Source organism: Gymnodraco acuticeps, unplaced genomic scaffold (genome assembly GCF_902827175.1).
Source record: "Gymnodraco acuticeps unplaced genomic scaffold, fGymAcu1.1, whole genome shotgun sequence".
NCBI lineage: Eukaryota > Metazoa > Chordata > Actinopteri > Perciformes > Bathydraconidae > Gymnodraco > Gymnodraco acuticeps.
The window spans coordinates 144,767-170,498 of NW_022990073.1; the positions used below are offsets into that span (position 1 = coordinate 144,767).

The 25,732-nt window shown below is 42.1% G+C and overlaps 1 protein-coding gene across 2 annotated transcripts; it reads right to left on the reverse strand.

The window, feature by feature from the left end:
• Nucleotides 1–15,697: 15,697 nt before the first annotated feature.
• On the reverse strand, nt 15,698–17,824 carry LOC117546052. Of its 2 annotated transcripts, XM_034216132.1 has the most exons (3): nt 17,592–17,824; nt 16,516–17,344; nt 15,698–16,021 (listed from the first exon to the last, which is right to left on the reverse strand). In XM_034216132.1, exons 1-3 carry the CDS (start codon nt 17,703–17,705, stop codon nt 15,969–15,971), a joined length of 996 nt encoding a protein of 331 aa, XP_034072023.1. In that variant the 5' UTR covers nt 17,706–17,824; the 3' UTR covers nt 15,698–15,968. The 2 variants fall into 2 exon arrangements, with proteins under 2 accessions (XP_034072023.1, XP_034072024.1); XM_034216133.1 differs by lacking the exon at nt 15,698–16,021 and having other exon boundaries at nt 16,190–17,344.
• Between the last annotated feature and the right edge of the window lie 7,908 nt (nt 17,825–25,732).

A 25,732-nucleotide genomic window follows, 5' to 3' on the forward strand; every position in this document is an offset into this window, starting at 1 on the left:
AAACAGACCAGTCTCTGCCAGTCTGTCTTTTTTTTTTTTTAATCCGATGACATTATCAGTGATTTTAAACTGATTAATTACCGAAATAACATCAACACTGTGGGCGGCGCCATTTTACCGGACGTGACGTAAACCATGCGTTTGGTTTCGAGGACACGTTGATGTTCATGTTATTTACTGTAGTTACTCTCTTCAAATATGCCTCATTGTATCGCGAAACATTGCCACAGTTCTGATAGGAACAATCCACGGAATGCTCGGTTCCATCTGTTGCCAAAAGGTAAGCGTAGGAAGTACGTTCGGAGGCAGTGGCTAGCGAAATGTGGCCGGCCCGAACCGAAAGATCCACAGGCGCATGTATGCAGCGAACATTTCAAGTTTCCGGACGACTACTCTGAGAGTATGATAAAACATAACATGGGATTTATTGAACAACCATTACTTTTACATTACATTACATTGCATTTAGCTGACGCTTTTGTCCAAAGCGACTTACAATAAGTACATTCGACCAGGAAGACACAACCTTGAAGAAAACAGAATCATATAAGTATATCAGGTTTCATAGAGCCAAACATTTCAAGTGCTACTCAACTGGCTTTAGGTAATCCAGTCCTTTATTGGTATAAAAGTGCTTCGTTAATCGTTCTTAATGGAGATGCAGTACCATCGGTCTTTCTGGTGTCATCACCGACCAGGACACCAGTTCGGCCAGTTGAGAAATCGCCCTCTGCAAGTGTGAAGCGACGGAGGACCAGAAGTAGTGCTCGGAGTAAGAATAAGGTATGTTATAGCGCATTTCCATTGCAGCGGGTAGCCCCGTTTAAACGTCCTTTATCGTCCAGGCCAGTTTTTGGTGACCTTTCCATATAGCGTAGTACCGGCTAGTGGGTATTTCCCCCCAGTTTTTCCGGCCCCATAAAATCGTGGTTCCAGGGCCAGGGACAACGAGGCTGAGTATGCTAAACTAGAGAGGGAATCGCTAGCAAGGGTGGTACTACATGCATACATATCTAGTAATCAAAATCATTGTATCTACTAAGTAGTACTAAGTAGGCTCGAACCTGTATGGCTGAATTCCCCCATCCAATCTCTTCATTTTGCTCAAAACTTCTTCCTCGGCTGAAGAGTCCGAACTCAAATACTCCATGTTTACAAAGTGAACGCATGGATGACGTCACGACCATCACGTGACTACTGAAAATGGGCAAAATGGCAGCGGCCTGACGGAATATACAGGTTTTGATAAAAAAGAGCTATAAAATCATTATTTACCGGGGAATATCGCTGATTTCTTCAGGGTATGGTTTAAACATAATGTTTCACTAAATACTGAAGTTTTGATTAATTATCTAATGAGTGGAGCATTCCTTTAAACATTTGTTTGCTGCATGTAGTTGTTAAAAATAGTCCATGTGAGCAGAGCCGTTAAAAACGATCATACCAAAAATTAGTTTTAAAATAACCAAAAGTTATTTAAAAGAGTAGAGGGAGTTTCCTCTACGTTTCGCCGCTGAGGCTTCTTCAGGAGGATAGAAGGAGAATGAGGGGTAAGGGTTAGGGTTAGGCATGTTATGGTTAAGGTTAGGATAAGTCTCCAGGAAATGTATGTAAGTCAATGTAATGTCCCCTGAAGTGATGTATACATTGTGTGTGTGAGTGGGTGTGTGTGTGTTTGTGTGTGTGTGTTTATGCCAAGCGGCAAACTGTGGGGTAGAGCCGGGAAGCCAATACGGAAGTGCCACACACTGCAGTTCATATATTGGCCGATAGGCGATGGCTGCAGAAAGGAGCAATTTCCATAGACCCCCATGTTAAAATGCCCGATTTTACAGCAGAAAAAAACATGTTTCTACCCCTGGCTCCATACATTTTATTATCGATATAGTTAGATTCCACCTTCATGATTATGGATCTGTGAGTGAATTGTTTTCTAACGCGACCCTTTATATTTATATTAGGTCTTAAAGTTTGTGCATACATTAGGGCGTGGTCACTTTGATTGACAGATACGTGCCTCACTGTCAGCTAACAGCAACTTGTCCAATCTGCTAGGCTACAACCATAGAGGCTACAACGTTAGTTAGTTGTAGTTACTGTACTTGATCCTTTAGCTGTGTTCGTGGTGATCGTGCCTGTTAGGGAATATTGTTACAAATACCAGATAATTAAAATGTCGTGCTGTGCGCTTGAATGTACTAACAGAACTTCCAAGAAGTCTACTTTCAGCTTTTTTCGGTGAGTAAAATGATAATATTATACATGTTAACCCCGTTAGCAGGTGTTTGTGTGCTTGTTAGCTTAGCCTGTTATGTAGCTTATTAGCCAGCTAAGGACGTAACCCTTTATACATATATACAGTTTAGTTTATGATTCAGCCTTGGGTAAGACTTTTATACTATATGGCTATGACGCCCATAATGCTAAACGGGAGCAAATGTTAAAAGGGGTGGGCTGCCGGAGTCCACGCCGCCGAAGCTAACGGGGCTGCAGGGTGCTAGCTCGCTAGCGCGTCCCGGCGGCCGTAGCTAGCACCCTGGGGCTCCGTTAGCTTCGGCCAACGGCGGAGTCCGGCGTTATAACTGGAGATCAAGGAATGCATCGTAAGGCGGACTTGGTTCGCCTGCAGCCCGCTGTAGTATTAGCTAAATAAATGATGTTGAGCAAGGCTTATTAAGCTGAACACCGCCACAATTATTCTGCTATGTATCGGTACTTATTTTATTTTATTAACGTGTGAATGACAAGCATTAAGAATAATACCAAATAGCTAATTATCTTGCAGATTGTCTCGTTTGATTATGAATGTAACATTTATATAGTGGAACTACACTGTTTGATCAAAACCAAAGTGCCACGCAGTGACTTGGTATGCATGTATTTCAGCAGGAAATGTGCAACCTAGATGACATTTACCAACACAGACTATATAGAAATATTTGTAAAAGTTGTGAATATGGCATTAACCCTCCTGTTGTCTTCGGGTCAAATCTGACCGATGTACTACTTTCATCAATCATGTTTTACATTCGATTGATACTGAGAGCATGTTAGCTTAGCTTCTTAGCCTGAGCTAGGACTCGAACGTCACGCTCGTTGGCAGCAGGTCCCGCCCTGTCCCGCCTCGGCTCCACCTCTTTGCCCTTATTTGGAGAAGGCGGGAGTTAGACTCTGACGACACTGTCGAGCCGTTAGTGGCCGACTCCGCCTACTAAGGGCTTCACGGCAACTCTGCAGAATTCTATGGGTGACGTCACGGACCCTACGTCCATTTATATATACAGTCTATGGTTTATGCACACTTCTTATTACTTTGTGAGGCCAGTAAACAGGGAGAACACTGACGTTGTGGGGCCCAGGTGTGTTGTGGGGCCCAAAATGGTGGGCCCCACAAATATTAAAGCTATAAATGAGCTCTAGAGCTTCCCCTTATATGCCTCTTGCTTTTTTTTCACTTGGCCCACAAGGTCACAAAATATAGAAAAGTGTGTAAACTATTTTTTTCCCCGGAGGCCAGTTATACACACTTCCTGAAAGTGTGTAACATTTAAGCCAATCAGATGCCGGCAACCAAATCACGTGTGATGTGCGTAATCCCGCAAGATATTGCGAGATATCATGCAGCCATTTCCCATGCATTGAATTACTTACATGAATGCCAACACATGGACTTTGCTTTGAGCAACAGGTACGTTATTTAATATGTTTCGTTTAATATTGTAATTATTTGGTTTATAACAAAGTTTCCCTCCACATTTATTGCAGTTGTTTCTTGATATGTTTCTAATTGTGATTAAGTAAATACTATTTGTAACTGCTCAGTAGGCTTTAACTACCTATGTAGCTGCTAATATTAGCAGCTACTTAGCAGCAATTGCTAAGCAAAGCAGCTAAGTGTTAAGCATAGCAGCTAAGGGCTATAGTAAATGTCGAAGTACTCAGATCTTGTACTTGAGTATAAGTACTCAGATATTGTACTTGAGTAAAAGTAGAAGTATTGAGATCTTGTAGTAAATGTAGAAGTACTCAGATCTTGGACTTGAGTAAAAGTAGAAGTACTGAGATCTTGTAGTAAATGTAGAAGTACTCAGATCTTGGACTTGAGTAAAAGTAGAAGTACTGAGATCTTGTAGTAAATGTAGAAGTACTCAGATATTGTACTTGAGTAAAAGTAGAAGTACTGAGATCTTGTAGTAAATGTAGAAGTACTCAGATCTTGTACTTGAGTAAAAGTAGAAGTATTGAGATCTTGTAGTAAATGTAGAAGTACTCAGATCTTGGACTTGAGTAAAAGTAGAAGTACTGAGATCTTGTAGTAAATGTAGAAGTACTCAGATATTGTACTTGAGTAAAAGTAGAAGTACTGAGATCTTGTAGTAAATGTAGAAGTACTCAGATCTTGGACTTGAGTAAAAGTAGAAGTACTGAGATCTTGTAGTAAATGTAGAAGTACTCAGATATTGTACTTGAGTAAAAGTAGAAGTACTCAGATCTTGGACTTGAGTAAAAGTAGAAGTACTGAGATCTTGTAGTAAATGTGGCCAGCCCGATGCATGAGTCTGTGATTGCTTCTCGGGTTGTGCAGTTACCTATAGGTGAAAATACAACCAATCTCGTCTTTGATTAATAGAATGCAGCTTGTTCAAAATCTTTATTCAAGAAAGGGGACTACAAACGTATAGCTGTCATTTTACATTTTGTTTCATTGTATTTGTTCACTTATAAAACAACTAAAACTTCTCCGTAAAAAAGAAGGTAATTGTTTACATTGCCAACACAGTAACATTACTTGAAAATAAATAAACACAGGCCTATAGCACATTTGCGTGAACACGGCAAATTTAAATGACAGACACGTCTTAAATATGTTACCAGTCGAACATAACCTCAAAAATAAAGCGGCAAGTCTCCATTTAACAATGTCTTGGCTACACTAGCCTGAATAAAATAGACATACTATGGCTGAATAACTCACAACTGGTGGTTTAATGCGAGAAGTTACATTTCCCCTCTGATACCAACCTCTTAATGTCGGGCTTGACAGCTGTTAGGCTTATACGCAAGCAGTCCTCCAACGACTGGTGAGATAGTCGGTTACTTTCATTTGTTTTGATACTGTTCATTTTTGAGAACCCAGATTCACATGTGTATGTTGACCCAAACATGGGGAGCCAGCGTCTTCAGTGTCCCATAGTCTTGGGGACAAGACACCCAAAAAGTGCTCAAGCTTTCAGCACCTCGGAGAGCAGCTTGCATCTCGCTGGAGGCCTGCATGTCAATGAGTTGAATCTGAATCGCCGCTTCATCCAACTGCAGCAGCTTCTTAGCATTAGCGGAGAATTCTCCGACTAGGCTGATCGAGAATGGGTCACGCACAAATTCGAGGACATCTCTGGTTATGGCAAAGTCATCAAATCTTGTAGAGAAGTTTTCCCTCAGCTGTGTCATGAATTGCTTCATATTACGAGTGACGTTGCTCTCCCCCACTGTCTTCAGTGTGTTGAAGTGCAGCAGTTTCCCTGATATCAAATCTGTGTTGAACAGATCCAGTTTCCTCCGAAAGGCATCAAGTGTTTCCACCAAATTCACCACGGATTTGTCTTTGCCTTGTAGTTGCAGATTGAGTGCATTCAAATGTGAAAATATGTCTGCTAAAAATGTGACGTTGCTCATGTATGTTTTGTCTTGCATGATGCACAGGTAGTCAGCTGCTCCTTTGGATTTACTTTGTTTGACAAACTCCACAACTTGATCCCTGAGTTCAATGAAACGCTCCAAGGCTTTACCTTTGCTCAGCCAGCGCACGTCATTGTGGAGTAAGAGGTCATCGTGGGTCGCATCCGATTCCAGCACACATTTGTGGAAGAGGCGATGTTGGGTACTTGAATTCCCTCTTATGAAGTTCATTATTTTCATTGTTTTGTCCATGACATCTTTCAAATCCCCGCTTAGCTTGGCGCACAGCACGCTTTGGTGGATCAGACAGTGAAGGGCATTTGTCTTTGGAGCAACATTTTTAAATCTGCTCACCATGCCCCTGTTTCTGCCGACCATGGCAGGAGCACCATCTGTCACAATTAAGTTGACTTTCTGTAATAACAGGCCATGTTTTTTAAATAGCTCCTCCACTTTCTCAAGATGATTTCCCCAGTGGTATTACCTTCCAGTGGAATCAAAGCCAACAGCTCTTCTTTAAAATCTTTTCCATCAAAGTATCTGACAAACACGGATAGCTGTGATATATCAGTGGTGTCAGTGGATTTGTCAATAGCCACAGATTTATGTTCAGCTTTCTTGACCTCATCAAGTACAAGTCGCTGAACATCCTCCGCCAACACATGAACCCGGCGGGCGGAAGTCGAAGCAGAGAGCGGTACTTGCTTCACGGATGCCACAATCCTATCCATAGATTTGTCGGTGGCGAGTTCCTCCAAAACTGCCACCATGCACTCCTTAAAAACTTCTGACGTGGCAAATGCTTTATTATTTTTTGTCAGAACCCACACAGCCTGAAGAGACGCACTTGTTGCCCTCTCTTGCTCTGTTGAAGTCCGGGTAATAATTCCGGTGGCACGGGCATATCCAGCTTTCAAGGTGGACATTTTAATGCGACGGGCCTCGGACTTCTCAGGATACGACTCAGAGAAAGTTGCATGCTTTGTTAAATGATGACGCCTGAGATTGTACTCTTTTGGAACAGCGACCATTTCATTGCAGATAAGGCAAACAGGTTTGCCTTACTGAACGATGGCATGATGAATGCGTATTTATCTGTCCATTCTTCATTAAAACTGCGGTTTTCCACTTCAACTTTACGCTTGAGGCTCTTTGACAGTGACATTTTTGCGTGCCTGCATGGCAAAGCACATCCTTATATCCTGAAACCATTTCCCACCAATCAGGACACGGTATTAATACAAAAGTGAATTCCTTTCCCTGCCAATCAGGACTGCTTTCAGTTGTATTACCCCAGATACAGGCTTATTAAAAAAAAGATAATTTTTTCAATAAAGTGAACATATTAACCCTGGAGTCGGTGTGCATAACTTACGTAATTAATCATATATTTTCGATTATAAGGAGTAGAAATATGAATCAGATATCCGCGGAATCACTGGAAGGGTAGCTTTCCAGCGGTACCTCCTGTGAGACTGTAACCAGGGCACAGCAGCCAATATGGCCGCTCAAAGCAGCTTGACTTTACACTGTGTGGGATTGGTGGATTCGTGTGTCAGTCAAGGAAATCTCGGCCGGCAGCCATGATGGTCTGAAATGACCAATGGACATCGAGAAATCACTAAGGACCTACCCACCAAGTAAACAAAAACATAAACCACGTGTCTCCCATCAGTTTACGTCTGTGAGGAGAGAGAGAGAGCCAGAGAAAATGGCTAAAAAAAACTTTACAGTCGCCGATTTTTTTCGCTAGCAGCAGTGAAGATAGAGCCTCAGAACCTGAAGTCTTCGACTCTTCTGAAGAAGAAGAATACAAAGACAACAACATGGATCCATTTGGACATGGGTAAGTGTAAATATTACAGTAATAGTGTACTGGCAATGTGTGGGGAATACCGCGAAAATGAACAATAGGTTTATTGATATATTTTGTATCTATAGTCATGAACTTTTACTTGGGACAAAATATACTCTCCATTAGCAAATGTTTACTCTGTGTTAACGTTATTTTGGTGTGTAAAAGTGAGATTACATTTGTAGATGATTAAATTAATCATGTATTCCTCCCACAACGGAGACATTTACAGTAGCTATAGACATGTTTTTGCCAGATGAGACTTTGTCATAGATTTATTTATATGTGTGCCTGTGATTATTTTACCGTCCTGTACAGATGAGACTTTGTAATCAGATGAGACTTTGTAATCAGATGAGACTTTGTAATCAGATGAGACTTTGTAATCAGATGAGACTTTGTAATCAGATGAGACTTTGTAATCAGATGAGACTTTGTAATCAGATGAGACTTTGTAATCAGATGAGACTTTGTAATCAGATGAGACTTTGTAATCAGATGTATGTATATGTGTGTCTGTGATTTTATACTGAATGTAAAGTAACTGGAAATACCTGTGTGTGTGTGTGTGTGTGTGTGTGTGTGTGTGTGTGTGTGTGTGTGTGTGTGTGTGTGTGTGTGTGTGTGTGTGTGTGTGTGTGTGTGTGTGTGTGTGTGTGTGTGTGTGTGTGAGAAACGTTTGAATGCTCAATTTGTATTTGTACACATCACATGAACCTTGGTATGTAATATGAAGTCATTATTCAGTTATATATATATATATATATTAGGGGTGTAACGGTACACGTACCCGTACCGAAATTATTTGGTACGGGCCCTTCGCCCTACACGTGTGTACCGAAGTGTACCGAACGAATATAACGTTAAACGTAAAAAATTGAGAACGTGAACAACTTTTTGGAAGTAATCTCAGGTGCAGCGTCGCAGCATTCAGAGGAATTTGCTCACATTGGGTTCAACGTGTCATAGAGCGAGCAAGTCATTTCATTGGACGAGAGGCACAGGGATGCGTTCAAATGTAGTCAGTAATTTGAGGAAATGGCGAACGCAGATAAAGTTGAGCTGAAAATCCTCCAGCATCATTGAAGTCTCCGGTTTGGGAACATTTTGGTTTCGCAGTTACGAACAAGGATGAGGGACAAAGACAGGTGGACCGAACCAAAGCTGTTTGTCGGCATTGTTCAACTAACATTGGTTACGCTGTTGGCAATACATCGAACTTTCACACTCATTTGAAAAGGCATCACCCGAACGTGAATATCACCGGTACCAAAAGAAAAAAGACTGAAGTGCAAACCCAACTCCCACTAGCATGTTAGCCTCCACCACTCGCAGAGAGTTCAGACCGAGCCAAAGCTGTTACAAACACCAAGTATCCTTATGTTGCCATGTTAGCAAAGCGCTACCTGGCTGTGTCTGCTACCTCTGTCCCTAGAGAGAGGGTGTTCTCCACAGCAGGACACATTGTTAGTGCCAGCAGATCTGCCCTTTCGGCAAGCAATGTGGACAAGTACATTTTTCTTTAAACAACATGAAAATACAATGACAAGCAAGTCCTAATGTCAAGCTGGCTGCTCAGGTACAGTTCAGTTCAAATACAGATTATTTCAGTTCATCGAAATGCTGCACCTTAATGTTTATTTTACTATATTTTGTATTTATTTGAGTAAATACATTATTCACAGTTTAATAATAATTTAAAAAAAACAACACTTATTTTTATGTTTTGTGAAAAAATATTCTGCTGTACCGAAAACGTACCGAACCGAACCGTGACCTAAAAACCGAGGTACGTACCGAACCGAAATGTTTGTGAACCGTTACACCCCTAATATATATATATATAATTTATTATGATCTATATATATATATATATATTAGGGCCGGGACTCGATTAAAAAAATTAATCTAATTAATTAGAGGCTTTGTAATTAATTAATCGAAATTAATCGCATTTTTAATCACATATAAATATTTGACCTAAGAACAGTGAGAAGCAATTTTTTTCACATGGATTTTAGTATACCATTAGGCGCATTCACACCGCGGTACTTTTCCCACAAAGGTTCATGAGAACTCTTTGAACCTGGGGGTGGATTAGGCAAATGAAGCCGCTGACGTCACTTGTTCTTCTTCTGCTTTGGGTTTACTGGCAGGCCGCAAACCACTTCACGGCGTATACTGCCGCCCAAAGTCCCCGGCCGGAAGTCCCCGGAGTTGGGGACTGGCTTCAGTAGAAGCTGCTGGGAGTCCCAGCAGCTTCTACTGAAGCCTTCCGAGTAAATCGCCAGAACGCCGACACCTCCTCATCTCCACCGCTCCCATGTTTTATTTTGTGTTGCCATAAGTTAGTCTCTCTGCGTTTCTGCGCTGGGCTAATGCTAATAATGCTAATGCGAGGATATGGCGACAATGGCGGCTTCACAAAACTTTTTGGGAGTTTTACGGGGCGTGGTTTGCAATCCGCCCAGCCAATCAGAAATATAGCTCTTTTCTCACAAGAGAGCCGTACGAAAGTCCCTGCTCTCTAGCAGCTCTCTGCTCTCTAGCAGGGACTTTCGTGGAGGTAAAAAGGTTCTCATGAACTAATTTTAGTACCGGCTCTTTTTGGTGTGAACGCGATAAAAGAGGCTAACGTCCACGCTAGCTTCCACGCTAGCTGCTATATGTTTTGCATTGAGGTGATACTTGAGGCTTGATGTGCTGCGGTGATATGCGAATTCCTTTTTGCATAATTTGCACACAACCGTGCTCTTATTATGGGCATAGATATGTCTCATAATTATTTGTGTGAAAATAAAAATAATTTGTGTGTAAATATGTGATTTGTAAATGTAAAACAACATCCACAAATGCATTTAAAAGATTTGCAAACTCACAAATACATTTGCAAGTGTAAACGGATCTGCAAATACGCTAAATATGTTCACAAATAAAAAAAAGATCTGTGAATATCTCTTTACATTTACACCTTTCGATCAGGCATTTGTGAATCCAATTTGTATTTGTGGCCAAAAATGCGCTTGCGGATCTCAAATCTCTGTTCGCGGATCTCAAATCTCTGTTCAGCGGATCTCAAATCTCTGTTCACGGATCTCAAATCTGTCGCGGATCTCAAATCTCTGTTCACGGATCTCAAATCTCTGTTCACGGATCTCAATCTCTGTTCACGACTCAAGCTCCTGTTCGCGGATCTCAAATCTCTGTTCGCGGATCTCAAATCTCTGTTCACGGATCTCAAATCTCTGTTCGCGGATCTCAAATCTCTGTTCGCGGATCTCAAATCTCTGTTCACGGATCTCAAATCTCTGTTCGCGGATCTCAAATCTCTGTTCGCGGATCTCAAATCCTTCTGTTCAGCGGAATGGCTCAAATCTCTGTTCGCAGATCTCAAATCTCTGTTCGCGGATCTCAAATCTCTGTTCGCGGATCTCAAATCTCTGTTCACGGATCTCAAATCTCTGTTCACGGATCTCAAATCTCTGTTCACGGATCTCAAATCTCTGTTCACGGATCTCAAATCTCTGTTCACGGATCTCAAATCTCTGTTCACGGATCTCAAATCTCTGTTCACGGATCGTCTTTTTACACACACGGAATTTTGAGACATATTTTCCGCCGGTCTCGGCTAAAATATACTCGTGTCACTCGGTTATTTTCGGAAACCACGTGATGGCCCGCTGATGGCGACATTTCCGCATGATTTCAAAGTAAGAGCATGATGTTTTGTTTAATGCTCTGTTTTTGTATTATAATGAACAGCGGAACGTTAGATGCATTCTTCATCACCATCACCATCATCATCATCATGTTATAGTGATACAGTTAGTTTGTGTTATTGATTCAATATAGCATATATCGAGCACTTTCGTTGATGTTGAAGTGCAGGCTATACGCCACTTTCGGGTCCCGGGGGAGCAGCTCCGGGGGAGCAGCTGGCAGCGAAACAGCTCAGCTGCTCCCCCGGGACCCGAAAGTGGCGTATAGCCTGCAGATCCGCAAGCGATTTTTGGTCCACAAATACAAATTGGATTCACAAATGCCTGATCGTTTTACATTTACAAATCACATATTTACACACAAATTATTTTTATGTTCACACAAATAATTATGAGACATATCTATGCCCATATCTTATCGACGCTTCCATCCGTCCGTTTTTTAAAACAACATTTCCCACTGTTGTTCACTGTGGTTTGTTGTTGTCTGAAGTCATGAACGTTAGTTGGTGCTCCAGTATAATCGGTACGCCTGAAACTCATCCAGTGAGAAACGTTCCGCGGTGCAAAAATAAGTGCGATTAAAATGCGTTAATTTTTTTAACGCGTTAATTTTTATGTAATTAATTAATCTTAATTAACGCGTTAAAGTCCCGGCCCTAATGTATATATATTAGGGCTGTCAAACGATTAACATTTTGAATCAGATTAATCACAGCTTAAAAATGAATTAATCAGATTAATCACCATTCGAACTATGTCCAAAATATGCCATTTCTTTATATATATTGTTGGGAATGGAAAGATAAATGAAAGAAGTCGGATATATCCATTTAACATACAGTATCTATGTTTATTATAACATTGTTCTGCGTGTCAAAATGAAAGACAACCCACACACCTATCAATCATCAAACCGTGGGGTCTTAATTCATTACGTGTTGATTTCTATCAACGGGGGAGTACTTCAGGAAAGTCGACAGAGGGGGGGGGCGGGACTTCCTGCAACAACACCACGCCGTTATCAAAGATGTTCTATTGAGAAGACGATCACTACGTGACAAAAGTTTTCAAAACCGTGGCTACTGAAATCAATCGTACTAACTGCTGTCTGTGCAATTTACTCCGAGTTGGCAGACTTTATTTTGCTTCCTTTAACATCATTTTTCATGGTGGGGCTAAGCCATTTCTTGGTATGGGTGTAGCCTACCCCAGCCATACCCTGGCGCTGCCACTGGTGGCACGTATGGGGCGGGACATTCTGCACATGCGTTAAATATTTTTAACGCAATTAATTCAAAAAATTAATTACCGCCGTTAACGCGATCATTTTGACAGCACTAATAAATATAAATAAAACAATCTCTGGCCCCCGAAAGCGTCTCTTGGATTAATTTTGGCCCTTGGACAAATGTAGTTGGTGACCCCTGGTGTAGTGCGTCTCAGCTGACGAAGATGTGCGTGTTGAACGCCGTGCGGACCGGGAGCAGTCAGTCGTGCAGGAGGAGCTGTCAGCGGGCCCAGCAGAGGCTGCAGCTCCGGAAAGACAGGGCGAATCCACCGATCCCTCACATGGCGTGCAGCGGGAGGGCCGTGACATCCGAGGCGTGGATAAGTCCCAGAAGAAGCTGTCAGGTGTGCCTTAAGATGGACCAGTGCACCACCACGCTTTCCCCGTCGTCTAAAGCGCTTTCGGTGAGGCAGGATGCAGGGCAACCGGCGCAGGTAGGTGGGAATATACGACAGTAGAGGGGGGGGACGATTTATGGTTGCCAGATGTAGGTTTGGGCAGCAGTATCAACTCCAGTGAGGGTCTGAGGTGGAGGAGAGCTTGGCGATCGTAGATGAGCAGAGCAGAGACATTCTGAAATACATACAACAAAAGCAGGATAGCTAAAGGTAGAGAGCTGAGGGAGCGGCGAGCCGACACAGGCGCCATCTTCCCGCACACAGGTCACAGTAACAACAACAACACTCACAAAGGAATCAGCTGCTCACAGTCGATCAATGCTCAATGGATAATTAGGAACAAGTCAAATGATCTTGTTTGTATTTGGGAGCAGTGAAAGGTTTTAAATCCCATTTACTGATCAGCATGCAAGTCAGATATAATCCCATTATGTACGGAACATTAATGACTTTCTCTGAGGTTTCATTGGTACATTTACAGTACGAGCAAAAACACAACTTTAAGGTCAGAAAGGTTCAATATCCTCTGAGATAATAAAGCCAACAACAAACCGAAAAAAACTAAAAGATGACCTTTGCAACTTTACAGGAACACGTTATTATTTCCTCCGATGTAAGTGGTTAGCGAAGGAGAAACTAATGTAACCCTGGAAAAGTATATTTTTAGCAATGCTGGATCCACCTCATTGTTTTATTCTCAAATCATCAGTAATTTGTGAGATTATAATCCCAGAGTACATCAACGCTTCAGGCTTCCTTTCTTCTAAATGCATCCCTTTCATTTAGTAAACAAACAAATCCATATGTGGGGTTTTCCTCTGAAATGCACATTTTTCAAGTTGTTTCTAGTTGATCTGCTGTTGTGTGACAAGACGAATAAAAAGCTCGCCTTCAGTCTTAAATATTAGAACATGACTTCTATCTCTGGAATGTGTTGGGAGACTTCTGGGAAAGCATTTGAAGAGAAAAGTCCAGTATCTTTGGTGTTTCTCTCAACAAGAAGCCATTAACCCTTTACTGGGGAAACACCAGAGGAACACAGAAACAGATCCCTCCCTCTGTCATCAGAATAGAGATCATTAAACTAATGACAAGGGATTTACTAAAAGACAATCACTTAGTAAACTCACAATGGAACTTCAATGAAACGGAGAAACTCTGAGAACCCAGACGCATGTCGTTGAGGAAAGGTGGGAGAAATGGGTCGAGTATAGAACAACATAATGAAGATAATTCATACCTGAGTATTCATCATGTGTTCATTCTTTATTTGTAATATTATTAATACCATTATGTCTTTTCGTATCTGTCATCTGTTGTGTAGTTCATTTGTGTCCCTAGATGTGTTTGTTTTGTTTTCTACGCTTTGTGAATATTTTCTTAAAATGCAAAAAATAATTGATAAAATAAAAGGATATCTTACACACACATTCACACACACACACACACACACACACACACAAACACACACACAAACACACACAACACACACACACACACACACACACACACACAACCACACACACACAACACATACACACACACAACACACACACACACACACACACACACACACACACACACACACACACATACACACACACAAACACACACACACACACAAACACACACACACACACACAAACACACACACACACACACAAACACACACACGCACACACACCACACACATACGCGTGCACACACATTCACACACACACACACACCGTTTGTCATCTTGCAATCTACTTATTTATCTAAATAATTATCACCGCAATAAACAGTATTTCATTTTCTCTAAATGTACATTATTTCATTTCACATTCTGTTCTTGTACATATCAAACTATATTCACATGTATAGAGACTTCTTGCACTTTTCTGTATTTGTATTCTTGTATGTTATTATTTATGCTGCATTGATGGAGGAGCTCAGGTCAGAAGAGTTTCATTTCTACTCTGAAGCTGCTGAGCATCTGATGAGAACACCTTTGAATCTGGAATCTTTTGAGTCTTCTTACGACAGCATCAGAATACAGTCATTCAAAGTAGCTCCACCTTTACCAGCTGTGACGAACACATTCATAATAAATAAAATAATCCAGAGATCAAATATCTGATGGGCCATTACACACAATGTTGTACTTTTACTTAATACGATTTGAAATGCAGGACTTTTACTTGTCACAGAGTATTTCTACACTGTTGTATTTCTACTTTTACTTGAGTCAAATACTAGAGTACTTCTTACACCACTGCTTATTAGTAAACTACACTCATCTGTTCTACGTCTACATGCTTATGCTAAGGTTCTGGAAAACACAACTAAACGTAACAAGTGTTTTGCAGATGACAGAGATGTAACAATAAGGTGATCAATAATGATCCCATGCAGGAATTGAAGAGTGAATTATTGAACACATGTTGCCTTTTATTCAATTCAATTTGAAACTACTCATGATTATAATGTAACTGCACCAAGTTATGTTGTGAGTTGTGTTGGTTTACATATTTCAGTGTTGGCTCATACATCTCCAAAACCAAGGTAAGCATGCCGTGCCTTCAGACTTCACTTGAGTTGTTGTGTGTTGCTTTTTTAACGATGACTTCTGGACTTGTACCGTATCCTCTTGATACGTCCTGCGGTTGCTCTTAGTCTCTATGAAGCTAAACATGACACTTTAGGTCAATTCTTTAACATCAGCCTGATTTGTTGGAATGATAACATTGATGGGAATAAGATTAAGAAAACAAACACATTTCACAAGCAAAGGTTTCTTTATTGAGAGCAGACATGTGCAGAATAAGTGACACATTTAGTCATTCCTTCAGATTATATTTGAAAAACAGACATTTGGAATAGTTTGATTTCATTGACCGGGAGATTAACATAAGAACGCATTAACTACTAATACTTTCTGTTATTACTACTAGCACTGATTTAAAAAGGGAGAAAGCGGCCTTCACCGAATGATTTAACAAAATGGTAAGATGCGTTCCACTTCAGTGAGTGTTGAGAACTCTCTGACTTTACTGATAGAAATACAGGTGCTCAACCCAGCCACTGTTGCCCTCGTTGAGATTTTTCAGGATAACGTTGATGCCAGCCTCCTGAAAATCTTTAGACGCATCTTTGTTGAGAAGCAGGCCGATGGCCTTTATTGGGCTGGATCCTTCTTTCTTGTACCACAGGATCACTTTGTTGCCTCCGGTCCCTTTGTTCAGGTCAACACTCACTTTGTCGTAATCTTGCTGCTGATAGCTCAGATACTGATCATCATTGATGGAGACTTGCAGATCTTTGAGTGCCTTCTCGGGGTCGGTGGTCTGGCGGTACCAGATGAAGACAGAGGCTCCTCCTGCACATCTGTTAGCATCTTCATCCACACGGATGTAGCCATCCTTAAAGTGGTCTTTGTCTGCCCCAACGGAATCAGTGGCAATGACGTCACAGATGTAGGTTTGTTTCTCTCTCTTCAGCCAGACGTGGATCCAGTTCCCCTCAGCCCTGCGGTTCAGATCACAGGCCACTAGACACACAGGTACTCAACCCATCCATTGGTGCCCTCGTTGAGATTGCGCTTGACAAGTTTGAAACCAGCTTTCGGATATTCTTCAAACGCATCTTTGTTGAGAAGCAGGCCGATGGCCTTCATTGGGCTGGATCCTTCTTTCTTGTACCACAGGAACACTTGGTTCCCTCCGGTCCCTTTTTTCAGGTCAACAACCACTGGGTCGTAATTTTGCTGCTGATATTCCAGATACTGATCAGCCTTGACGGAGACTTGTATTTCTTTGACTGCCTTCTCTGGGTCGGTGGTCTGGCGGTACCAGATGAAGACAGAGGCTCCTCTTGCACCTCTGTTAGTATCTTCATCCAAACGGATGTAGCCATTCTTAAAGAGGTCGATGTCTGACCCAAAGGAATCAGTGGCAGTGACGTCACAGATGTAGGTTTCTTTCTCTCTCTTCAGCCACAAGTGGATCCAGTTCCCACAAACACCGCGGTTCAGATCACAGGTCACTCTCTCCCAACCAAAACCAAACTTTTGAGCTTCATTGGCTGAATCTGTAGTGACATTAATGTCCACTATGGGAGTATCAAACTCTCCGGACCCTTGGGAGTACCAAAGGTAGAGGGGACTACCTCCTACTCCAGCATTGAGATCTTTGTTGATCTTTTTGTACCCTGCTTTGATCAAACCATTAGCCATCTCTTCGTTGAAGGAAACTTGAACCTTGGTGATCGCCAATGGTCCATGTTTGGACCAAAGATGGCTGGCACATCCTCCTGCTCCTTCGTTCAGATTGCCATCGATTACATCGAAGCCTCGCATTTTAAGGTTTTTCTCCTCATTTTTATCCAGGGACACATCAAGCTCTGAGATGTAGCTCATTGTGGGTTCCTGCATTACAGAAAGACACGTCATGAGTAATCACAATTGTAGTTAACTGAATACATCTGACTTTTCAGCTGAGCTAGAATATCATCCTTCAACCATCAGGAGTTACATTTTGAAAACAACAATGACATCTAAACCAAGTTCAAATCAAATGTATACTGCACAGAGTTCTGCAAAGTATTGATTACAATGTTTGTGAAATACAAAAAAGGTATTCCAGCAAGAAAGCAAGACCTTGTTGAACACTTACGTGTGTGCTGACAGCGAGTGATAGGCAGTAAGAAGTCAACTGGTGTGCTGAAGTCTGTTGTACTGACCACAGGTCAGCTGCATATATATAGAGCACAGAGATGCTGTGGGGCATTGTGCAATCGTTATCTGGAAGGAGTCGTATTCTAAGGAAAATGATGCTGAATTCATGCCAACACGATGACTGAAGCCAAATGAGACCCCGTATCAAGTGTGTTTATGGGCGTGAGTGTTTTCATCAGTTCTGTGGAAGTCACAGACCTATGGACCCAGAATTATGGTGCAAGAGGTAATTAAAGCAGAAATGTACAACACACACACACACACACACACACACACACACACACACACACACACACACACACACACACACTGTGGATAAGTGTTCACCTTAATCCACATTGTAAATTGTTGCCTTCTTTAGAGTTATTAGTAATTCAAGATTAATTATTAAATTAAATATGGAACATAAGATCAAATAAATAAATAACGTTGACTTGATACTTTTGTTCACGACATTAGACCTGTCCTCTAATCTCTACTAGAATAAGATAAGTGTGCATGTTGGGTGTTTTAACACTCCCGTAATGCACCTCATCTTGATATCCTTTTCATTACAGAGCTGGGAAATGGTGTATTGATTAGATGCTGACCCGTGCACGTCCAATTTTGACTGACTTTAGTCCTAATGTGAATATGAGTTCAGCCCATAAGTCATTCTTTAATTGGTTCAGATACATGACTCTGGGTTCCACAGAGTGGGTTGTTTTTTAAGGCTATTCTGATCCACGTTCGTACCAAAGACAGATGGCATTTCCTCCTGCTCCTTTGTTCAGATTGACATTGATTTTGTTGAAGCCATCTGATTGGAGCATTTGCTCCTCAGCTGCATTCAGGGACACATCAAGCTCTGAGATGTAGGTGCTCGCTGTGGGTTACTGCATTACAGAAAGACACATCATGAGTAATCACAATTGTAGGGGAGGCGTGTGGCGCAGTGGATAGCGCCTTGGTGTTGGGATCAGGTTCAAACCCCACTGCAGTCAGCATGTCGTTGTGTCCCTGAGACACCCCAAAGTGCTCCTGTGGGGATTGTCCACAGTATTGAGTATGTAAGTGGCTTTGGATAAAAGCGTCTAACAAGTAACATGTCATGTTGCAGCTAACTGAATAAATCTGACTTTTCAGCTGAGCTAGAATATAATCCTGACAAATTCAACCATCAGGAGTTACATTTTGAAAACAACAATGACTGGTGGGTGCTGTCGGCTGTGCGTGGCGATGAAAGCTGGTTCGAGGGGCCCCCAGTTAATGTTTGCCTAGGGCCCCCACAGACTCTAGAATCGCCACTGCCCGACAGTAAAGAATAAACTAGTAGAGCTAGTTCCAGAGTAGATCAAATAGCTAAGTGTGTTAGGTCTTACTCTTAGTGTGTGTTTTGCTCTGATCACCGGTTCGTCACAGCTGTGATCCGGTAGAGCTGCGTGTTCTCCGTCAGCAGCAGCTGATCCTAATCTCTCTCTCTATACTTCACTCGCGTTTATGTCCAAATGAATCCATCAGATCTAGCTAGTTGTAGTTAATGATATGACTGCCTGCTTATCAAAGGACACTTTACCAATAAGCGTTGCTTGGCAACGGGGTGTGGCCGCAAAGTTTAGCTCATAGGCTATGTTTATATTAGGGGTCAAAATCCCGGCTGGCGGTTATAGGTATAAATGCTCATATATTTTTTCTCTTCATTCCCCACGCCCCAAAATAAATAAATAAATATACAAATTTTAGGAAAAGTAAGGAGGTTTGAGCAGTGTGGGTTTTATATGAACAGAGTTACAGATATTTCAAAACATGAAGTGTAATAACTGCAGTGGCCTCCCTGTCAGAATGACACAGATCCTCAGTGAAGCTCAAGCCCATGTTTCACTACATTGTAAGAACAACTTATTAAAAAGATCAGTTCAATGCAACTAATGTCGTCTCTGTGTTATTGCATGATGTTAAAATTGGTTTGCCATGAATTTAGTGATGGATTGTAAACATTTGAAATGTAGCATTTAAGTGTTTCTCAGTTAGAAGGTTGTTGTTTTAATAAATCAGACTGATGGTGCAGCGCTGCACTGTACCTCTTTATAGGCTTTTTGTCCCTAACAAATAGTTTTTGCGCTGATCAGGGGGGACTTGGCTGAATGTACATTATTAAGTTGCCATTTCAAACGTTAGAGTGACCAAGAAGCTAAGAGTTCTTCATCATTGCCTTAGTGGGAGGAGTTGGGACATGTTGACCTCTCAGGTGTTCAACAGGTTTACCCGCTTCACACCAGACACCATCTGCACACAATGTTAATGAATGGGAACTCTAACCAGAGTACAGTGAACACCACTCCCCAGAGTACTTCATCATAAAAGCTAAATTGTTGAAAGCAATAATAATAATAACTTAGATGTATAGAGCGCCTTTCAGGGGACCCAAGGTCGCTTTTCAGCAAGAAACAGGAGCAAAGCATTCAAACCTTTGTGAGAACATGGAAACTGCTGTACGTATCACTACTTTGTGAATCTAGACCAATGTGCATGCTCAGCATCACTTGCTTTGGTGGAAGAAATGGGGAAATACAAAATCATATGCGTAGAAGTGTGTATATGCATATATTTCACCTAAACTGTTGATATATATGGAGAATAAAAGTGGACCTAAAACAGAACCTTGAGGAACACCATTAGCAATGTTTAACCACTCAGAAGACAGCCCATCAAAGTGAACACATTGGGACCTTTCAGAGAGGTAGTTCACAAACCACCCACTGCATGGCTGGATATGCCGATACTGAGTAGCCTCTGCTTTAAGATGCGATGATCGACGGTATCAAACGCTTTGGATAGGTCAATAAATAGAACTCTGCTTATTATCTAAAATACTCTCCACATCATTCACCACTTTCATTGTGGCAGTGATGGTGCTGTGTTGCTTTCTGAAGCCTGACTGATGTTTAGACAGGATGTCATTTGTACATAAAAGCACCTTTACCTGTTCACTCACTAGGCGTTCAAGAACCTTCGCCAGAACTGACAACTTAGAGATTGGCCTATAGTTATTTAATAAGGTTGCCTCCCCTCCTTTTAGCAAAGGCAGGACATAAACTGACTTCCATACTTTTGGAATTGTGTTCGTGCTGAGAGAGAGGTTAAAAAGAGTAGTGAGAGGAAGAGCAATAAAATCTGCAGCTATCTTTAAAAAGAAAGGCTCTACGTTGTCCGGGCCGGCCGGTTTCCTAGGATCTAACTTGGTTAAAGCTTCACGAACAACATCAACAGTAAAAGGGGTAAAACTAAAAGGGTTTTCCAACACAGGTTTTTCAGAGTCACATACTGTGGTGTTCACAGAAGCAGAGTTAGTGACAGAATCAAACAGAGAACCACAGGACACAAAATGCTCATTAAAACAATTTAGCATAGTAGCCCTGTCCGATATAGAGCCAGATGCTGTGGTAATGCACGGAGGTAGCTCATTACGGATCTCACCGGTGGATAACGATTGAATGGCTTTCCAACATTTTCCAGGATTATTCAGATTCTTTGTGGTTACTGACAGATAATACTTCGATTTAGCACTTTTGATTTGCGATGTGAAGCTATTCCTTAGCTGCCTGAAACGCAGCCACTCTACCTCTGAGCCTGATTTCCTAGCCTTTGCCCAGGCCTTGTTTCTCTCATGAAGGAGACTGGACAGCTCAGCAGAAAACCAAGGATTGTCTCGTCCCTTCACTCTAAATGTACGCAGGGGTGCATGTCTATCAATGACCTCCATAAAACCAAGATAAAAATAAGACCATGCAGTCTCAACATCAGCACACAGATCGATTTTACCCCAATCAAACCCAAACAGATCATGAACAAAACCCTGCTCCACAAAATGTTTGATGTCTCTCTTAATGATAATACGAGGTTTAACCTTTTGGACCTTAGTGTCCCTAATTGTGGCTACAACACAGTGATCACTCAGATCATTCGCAAATACTCCCACAGATGAGTATTTATAGGGAACATTAGTTAGAATGAGATCAATTAGGGAGGATTTATTAGGTGACTTAATATTAGGGCGAGTAGGACTGTCCACAATCTGAGTAACATTCAAAGAGATACAAAGGTTTTTAAAATCCTCTGACACTGCAGTTAACCAGTCCCAGTTACAATCTCCAAGTAGCACTATTTCCTTGTAGTCTAGTTGGGATAAAATATTTGCTAGCGAAGACAATAAGTCTTTGACAGCTGAGGGGGGTCTGTAACAGCCTCACCACCATGACCTGTTGCCCCTTTGCCTCTTCTATATTTAAGGCTAAAAATTCAAATTGCTTACTGATTGATTTGGAAACTAATGTGGATACACTGAACTTATTCTTAACATAAATGGCAACGCCACCACCTTTATTAGGCCGGTCGGTACGATACACATTATAACCATTTAAGGCAATGTCAGAGGCCAAAATAGATTTGTTTAGCCATGTTTCTGATAAAACAATGACGTCACCGTCAGTTGAGCCCAGATACGGACAACATCTAGTTTACCTAACAGACTGCGCACATTCAAGTGGATGAAACCCAACCCAGCTTTAAAATCAGCAGGAGTAGCGATCTGACTACTACTACTGGGCGGACCAGGGTTAGGTTGTACATTTCCTGACAGTAATAACAACAACAAAACCAGGCATCTTTTCCTCTTAAGCGACACACATAATTTGTCATCTACTTTAGAAACACCGGAAAAGTCTGCGAGAGTGTGATTAGAGCTTAAGAAGCAGTCCTGAAGAACCATCATCGCAGGAAAACAAAAAAGACAAACATATTTTGTCGAGCAGATTGTCTGTGACAAGGCAACCGGTAATTGTTTGTGTAACACATCCGAACCTTTGCAGGGGATGCCCACTGCGGGTGGCAGAACAGACCTGAATCCAGTAGTCTTCTCAGAATGACTAGAGATCTTCTCATAGTCCAAAACAGTTAACAGGCACAGCAGAATCCCGATATGGGCCATTTTCCCAGACCAGCACACAGTATCCGCGATGTTCCTGGAGCAAATCAGCACAGCAGCAAAGGACAGGCGAAAGCAGCAGCGTGGAAGCGCTCCGGTCCCTCCGTGGTATCCCCGGGGTGAAAGCAGGCCTCTGCAACAGCAGAACCAGGACAGGTGGAAAGCAGGCCCCAGCCGTGGTAAAATCCTTCTCCGCACAGCAGCACACGCCCGGTGGAAGCAGGCCAAGCCCGAAGCGTGGATCCACTCCGTCTCTCCGCGACGACTCCGGGGTAAAAACCTCCTCAGCACAGCCAAATTCTACAGGTGGGAGCAGGCCTCCGTAGATCGCAGATCGCAGAATCGCAGGCAGCAACAGGTGGAGCCGCTCCGTCTCTTCGCAACGTCTCCGGAGCAGTGCTTGAATTGGAATGAAAAAGGTGCCAGTACTCTAAAATCAGCAACTTTTTCAAGTCAATTTTATATATACAGCCCACAAACAAGAATTTGGCTACTATAATGCTGGTGGGTTTGTCTCTTTACTACTGTATATTTTAGAAAGGTTCACTGTACTTAACATTTTTTATGATAGGCAGCGGATATGGCTAAAGCTCAGTAAGGTCAATATTAACTGAAAATATAGCAATCAAAGTCTAGATCTTCTGCTGAAGACACATGAAGCAGAGACCTTTCAGGTGAGAGCCCCTCTGGTGGTGTTCAACATTAATGACAAGGAAACAAAGCTCTGGTCAGAAGCATTTTTTATAAAAAGCTTTAACAAAATTAAGTATTTCTGTACATTTTGAATGCAATCTAACTTTCCAACTCAGAAAACGAAAAATTAAAAAGTGCCAAAAGTCTTCTCACATGGCTGAGCTGCTTTGCAATATACTTCACCACTGAAGAATACAAATATGTATAAAGTAAACTATGATGCAATCTAACTTTCCAACTCAGAAAAATGATAAAGAGCATGAACAAAGAACATGTAAAAACAAATGCAAAATTTGCACAATCTAAAATGAGAAACTGTAACTGCAAGTAACAAAGTCTGAGCCATGGTAAAGAGTTACATTGAACACCAAGCTGATCAGATCACTCCCTGGTTGGTCTGAAGTCCTTCTATCTCCAGGATCTGTACAAATCGGCACATTATGCCAAAAGTCTTCTCACTGGGTGAGCTGCTTTGCAATATACTTCACATTGTTAGAAAAGGCTCCAGAAGGCCTTGGGGACATCAGTATCAGGGGCTGGAGCTGGACAGGCTCTTTCATCAGCACTTCTCCTTCCCTTTGCCAGCCAGGACCTCACATACTGTTCCGGATTGAACTGTCCTAGTGATGGTCCATTACATTTAATGAAAACCAGGCTGGACAGTCGGCTGACAGAGAGAGCATTCCTTTTTGCAGTAAGGATATCGTTCATGCAGCTGAATGCCCGCTCACACTCACTAGTGGAGACAGCGATGGTTCGGACTGCTTTCAGTAGAGGCTCCATGGCAGCAGGTGTACGGGATGCCCTGGTTTCCTTGTATTCGCGAAAGCCCTGAACAGTCTCTCTTCTGTCCACTTTCAGCACTTCGCACAAACGTAGCACCTCTACGTCCCCATACTGTACGTCTAACTCCTCTTCAGGCCAACTTCCAGGATAGATAACTTTCATGTCCTGGATTAGCTGATTGTCCCGGGCCTCCCGGCCATGTAATGGGATTTCTCTTGTGCTGACATGAGAGGAGGTTGTGGAAGTCATTCTGTGTCTCAGATTCTCTACCATACTGCGGAAAAACTGACCTGCATGAATCTGTACAAGCCTGCTATTCTCACGCAGGGCAACACCCTTGAAGGACTTCTCAGCTAGAGCTGTATGAACTGTAGTCATGTGTGGGCCAGGCATGGTGACCATGGATTCAAAAACTCGTATTTCTCGAGTTAAGAGCCTATCTGCTGTAGGCAGTGTCATCTCTCTTTTTTGGAGTTGCCGAGAGAGGTCGCTGAGCTCTGTGAGCGCATCGTACATCAGTCCCAGATTGCTGACAAACGTTGCAGATGTGAGCACATCATCCAGGCCCTTGTACTTTGCTCTGTCTCTGGATCCCTGCTCGTGTCGTTTGCAGCATTTGTGAAGTGATCATGAAGCACTCGGTAGTTTTCCCAGACTGCTCTGACGCTCCTTTCACTTGAAGCCACCCAGCGGATGGACAAAACACGCCCTATCCCCAGGAGACGCTGTCCGACTGCTTGCGCACACTGCGCTAACTGCCTCTGATTTTTGGGGGAGGCATGGAACAAGGAATAGAGTTTGTCAAAAAAGATCTGGAAATGATTGAGCCCTGAGACCTCCTTGACCACATCCCCAACTGCCAGCTCTAGACGATGATTGGAGCAGTGCCACACAAACAGGCTTGGGAATTTACTACACAACTGGGTAGCAACGCCTGTTCTCTTCCCTAGCATGACTGAAGCCCCATCACATGCAAAAGAAACGAAACACTGACCTAAAAAGTCCTCGTTAAAATCTCTTCCAAGACACTCCATTAACGCCTTTGTGAAGTCATCAGCCGTTGTTCCATCCAACTCGATCAGCTCCCAAAAAAACGTTTCGGGCTCAGCATCAGCTAATGCTGAGCGTAGACACACAACAAGCACCGTTTTACCACTAATAGTGGTAGATTCATCGACCAAAACACAGAGTTTTCTTTGGTTTTCTGTAATGTCTTTTGCCATTTTTTTCTTCAGCTCATGAGCTATGTGGTCGATGATTTCGCCACAGGTTTTATTGGAGTGCAAAACCCTGCCCACGTTCAGCCCATTCAGTTTCTGTACATTCAAATCAATTGGCATGTCTGTGAATGGCCGGCTATGTTTGCCAATTGTATATGCCGTTCTAAAAACTCTGATAGTGGTGTCTAATTCAGATTTATGCATAGACTGCACTTGATGTTGAATAGTTTCACATGAAGCAGATGTAAGGATGTCAGCAGCTTTTACATGGGCTTGTGATTCTTTATGTTCTTTGATTTTTTTTCTCAGGCTAGCTTGTTGTTTGCCCTTGTCAACACCGAAATGAGACACTGCACACTCACCCCATTCAGTTGACAGTTTCAGTCCTTGTCCAGTGTGTATTCCCAAAGATTTGAC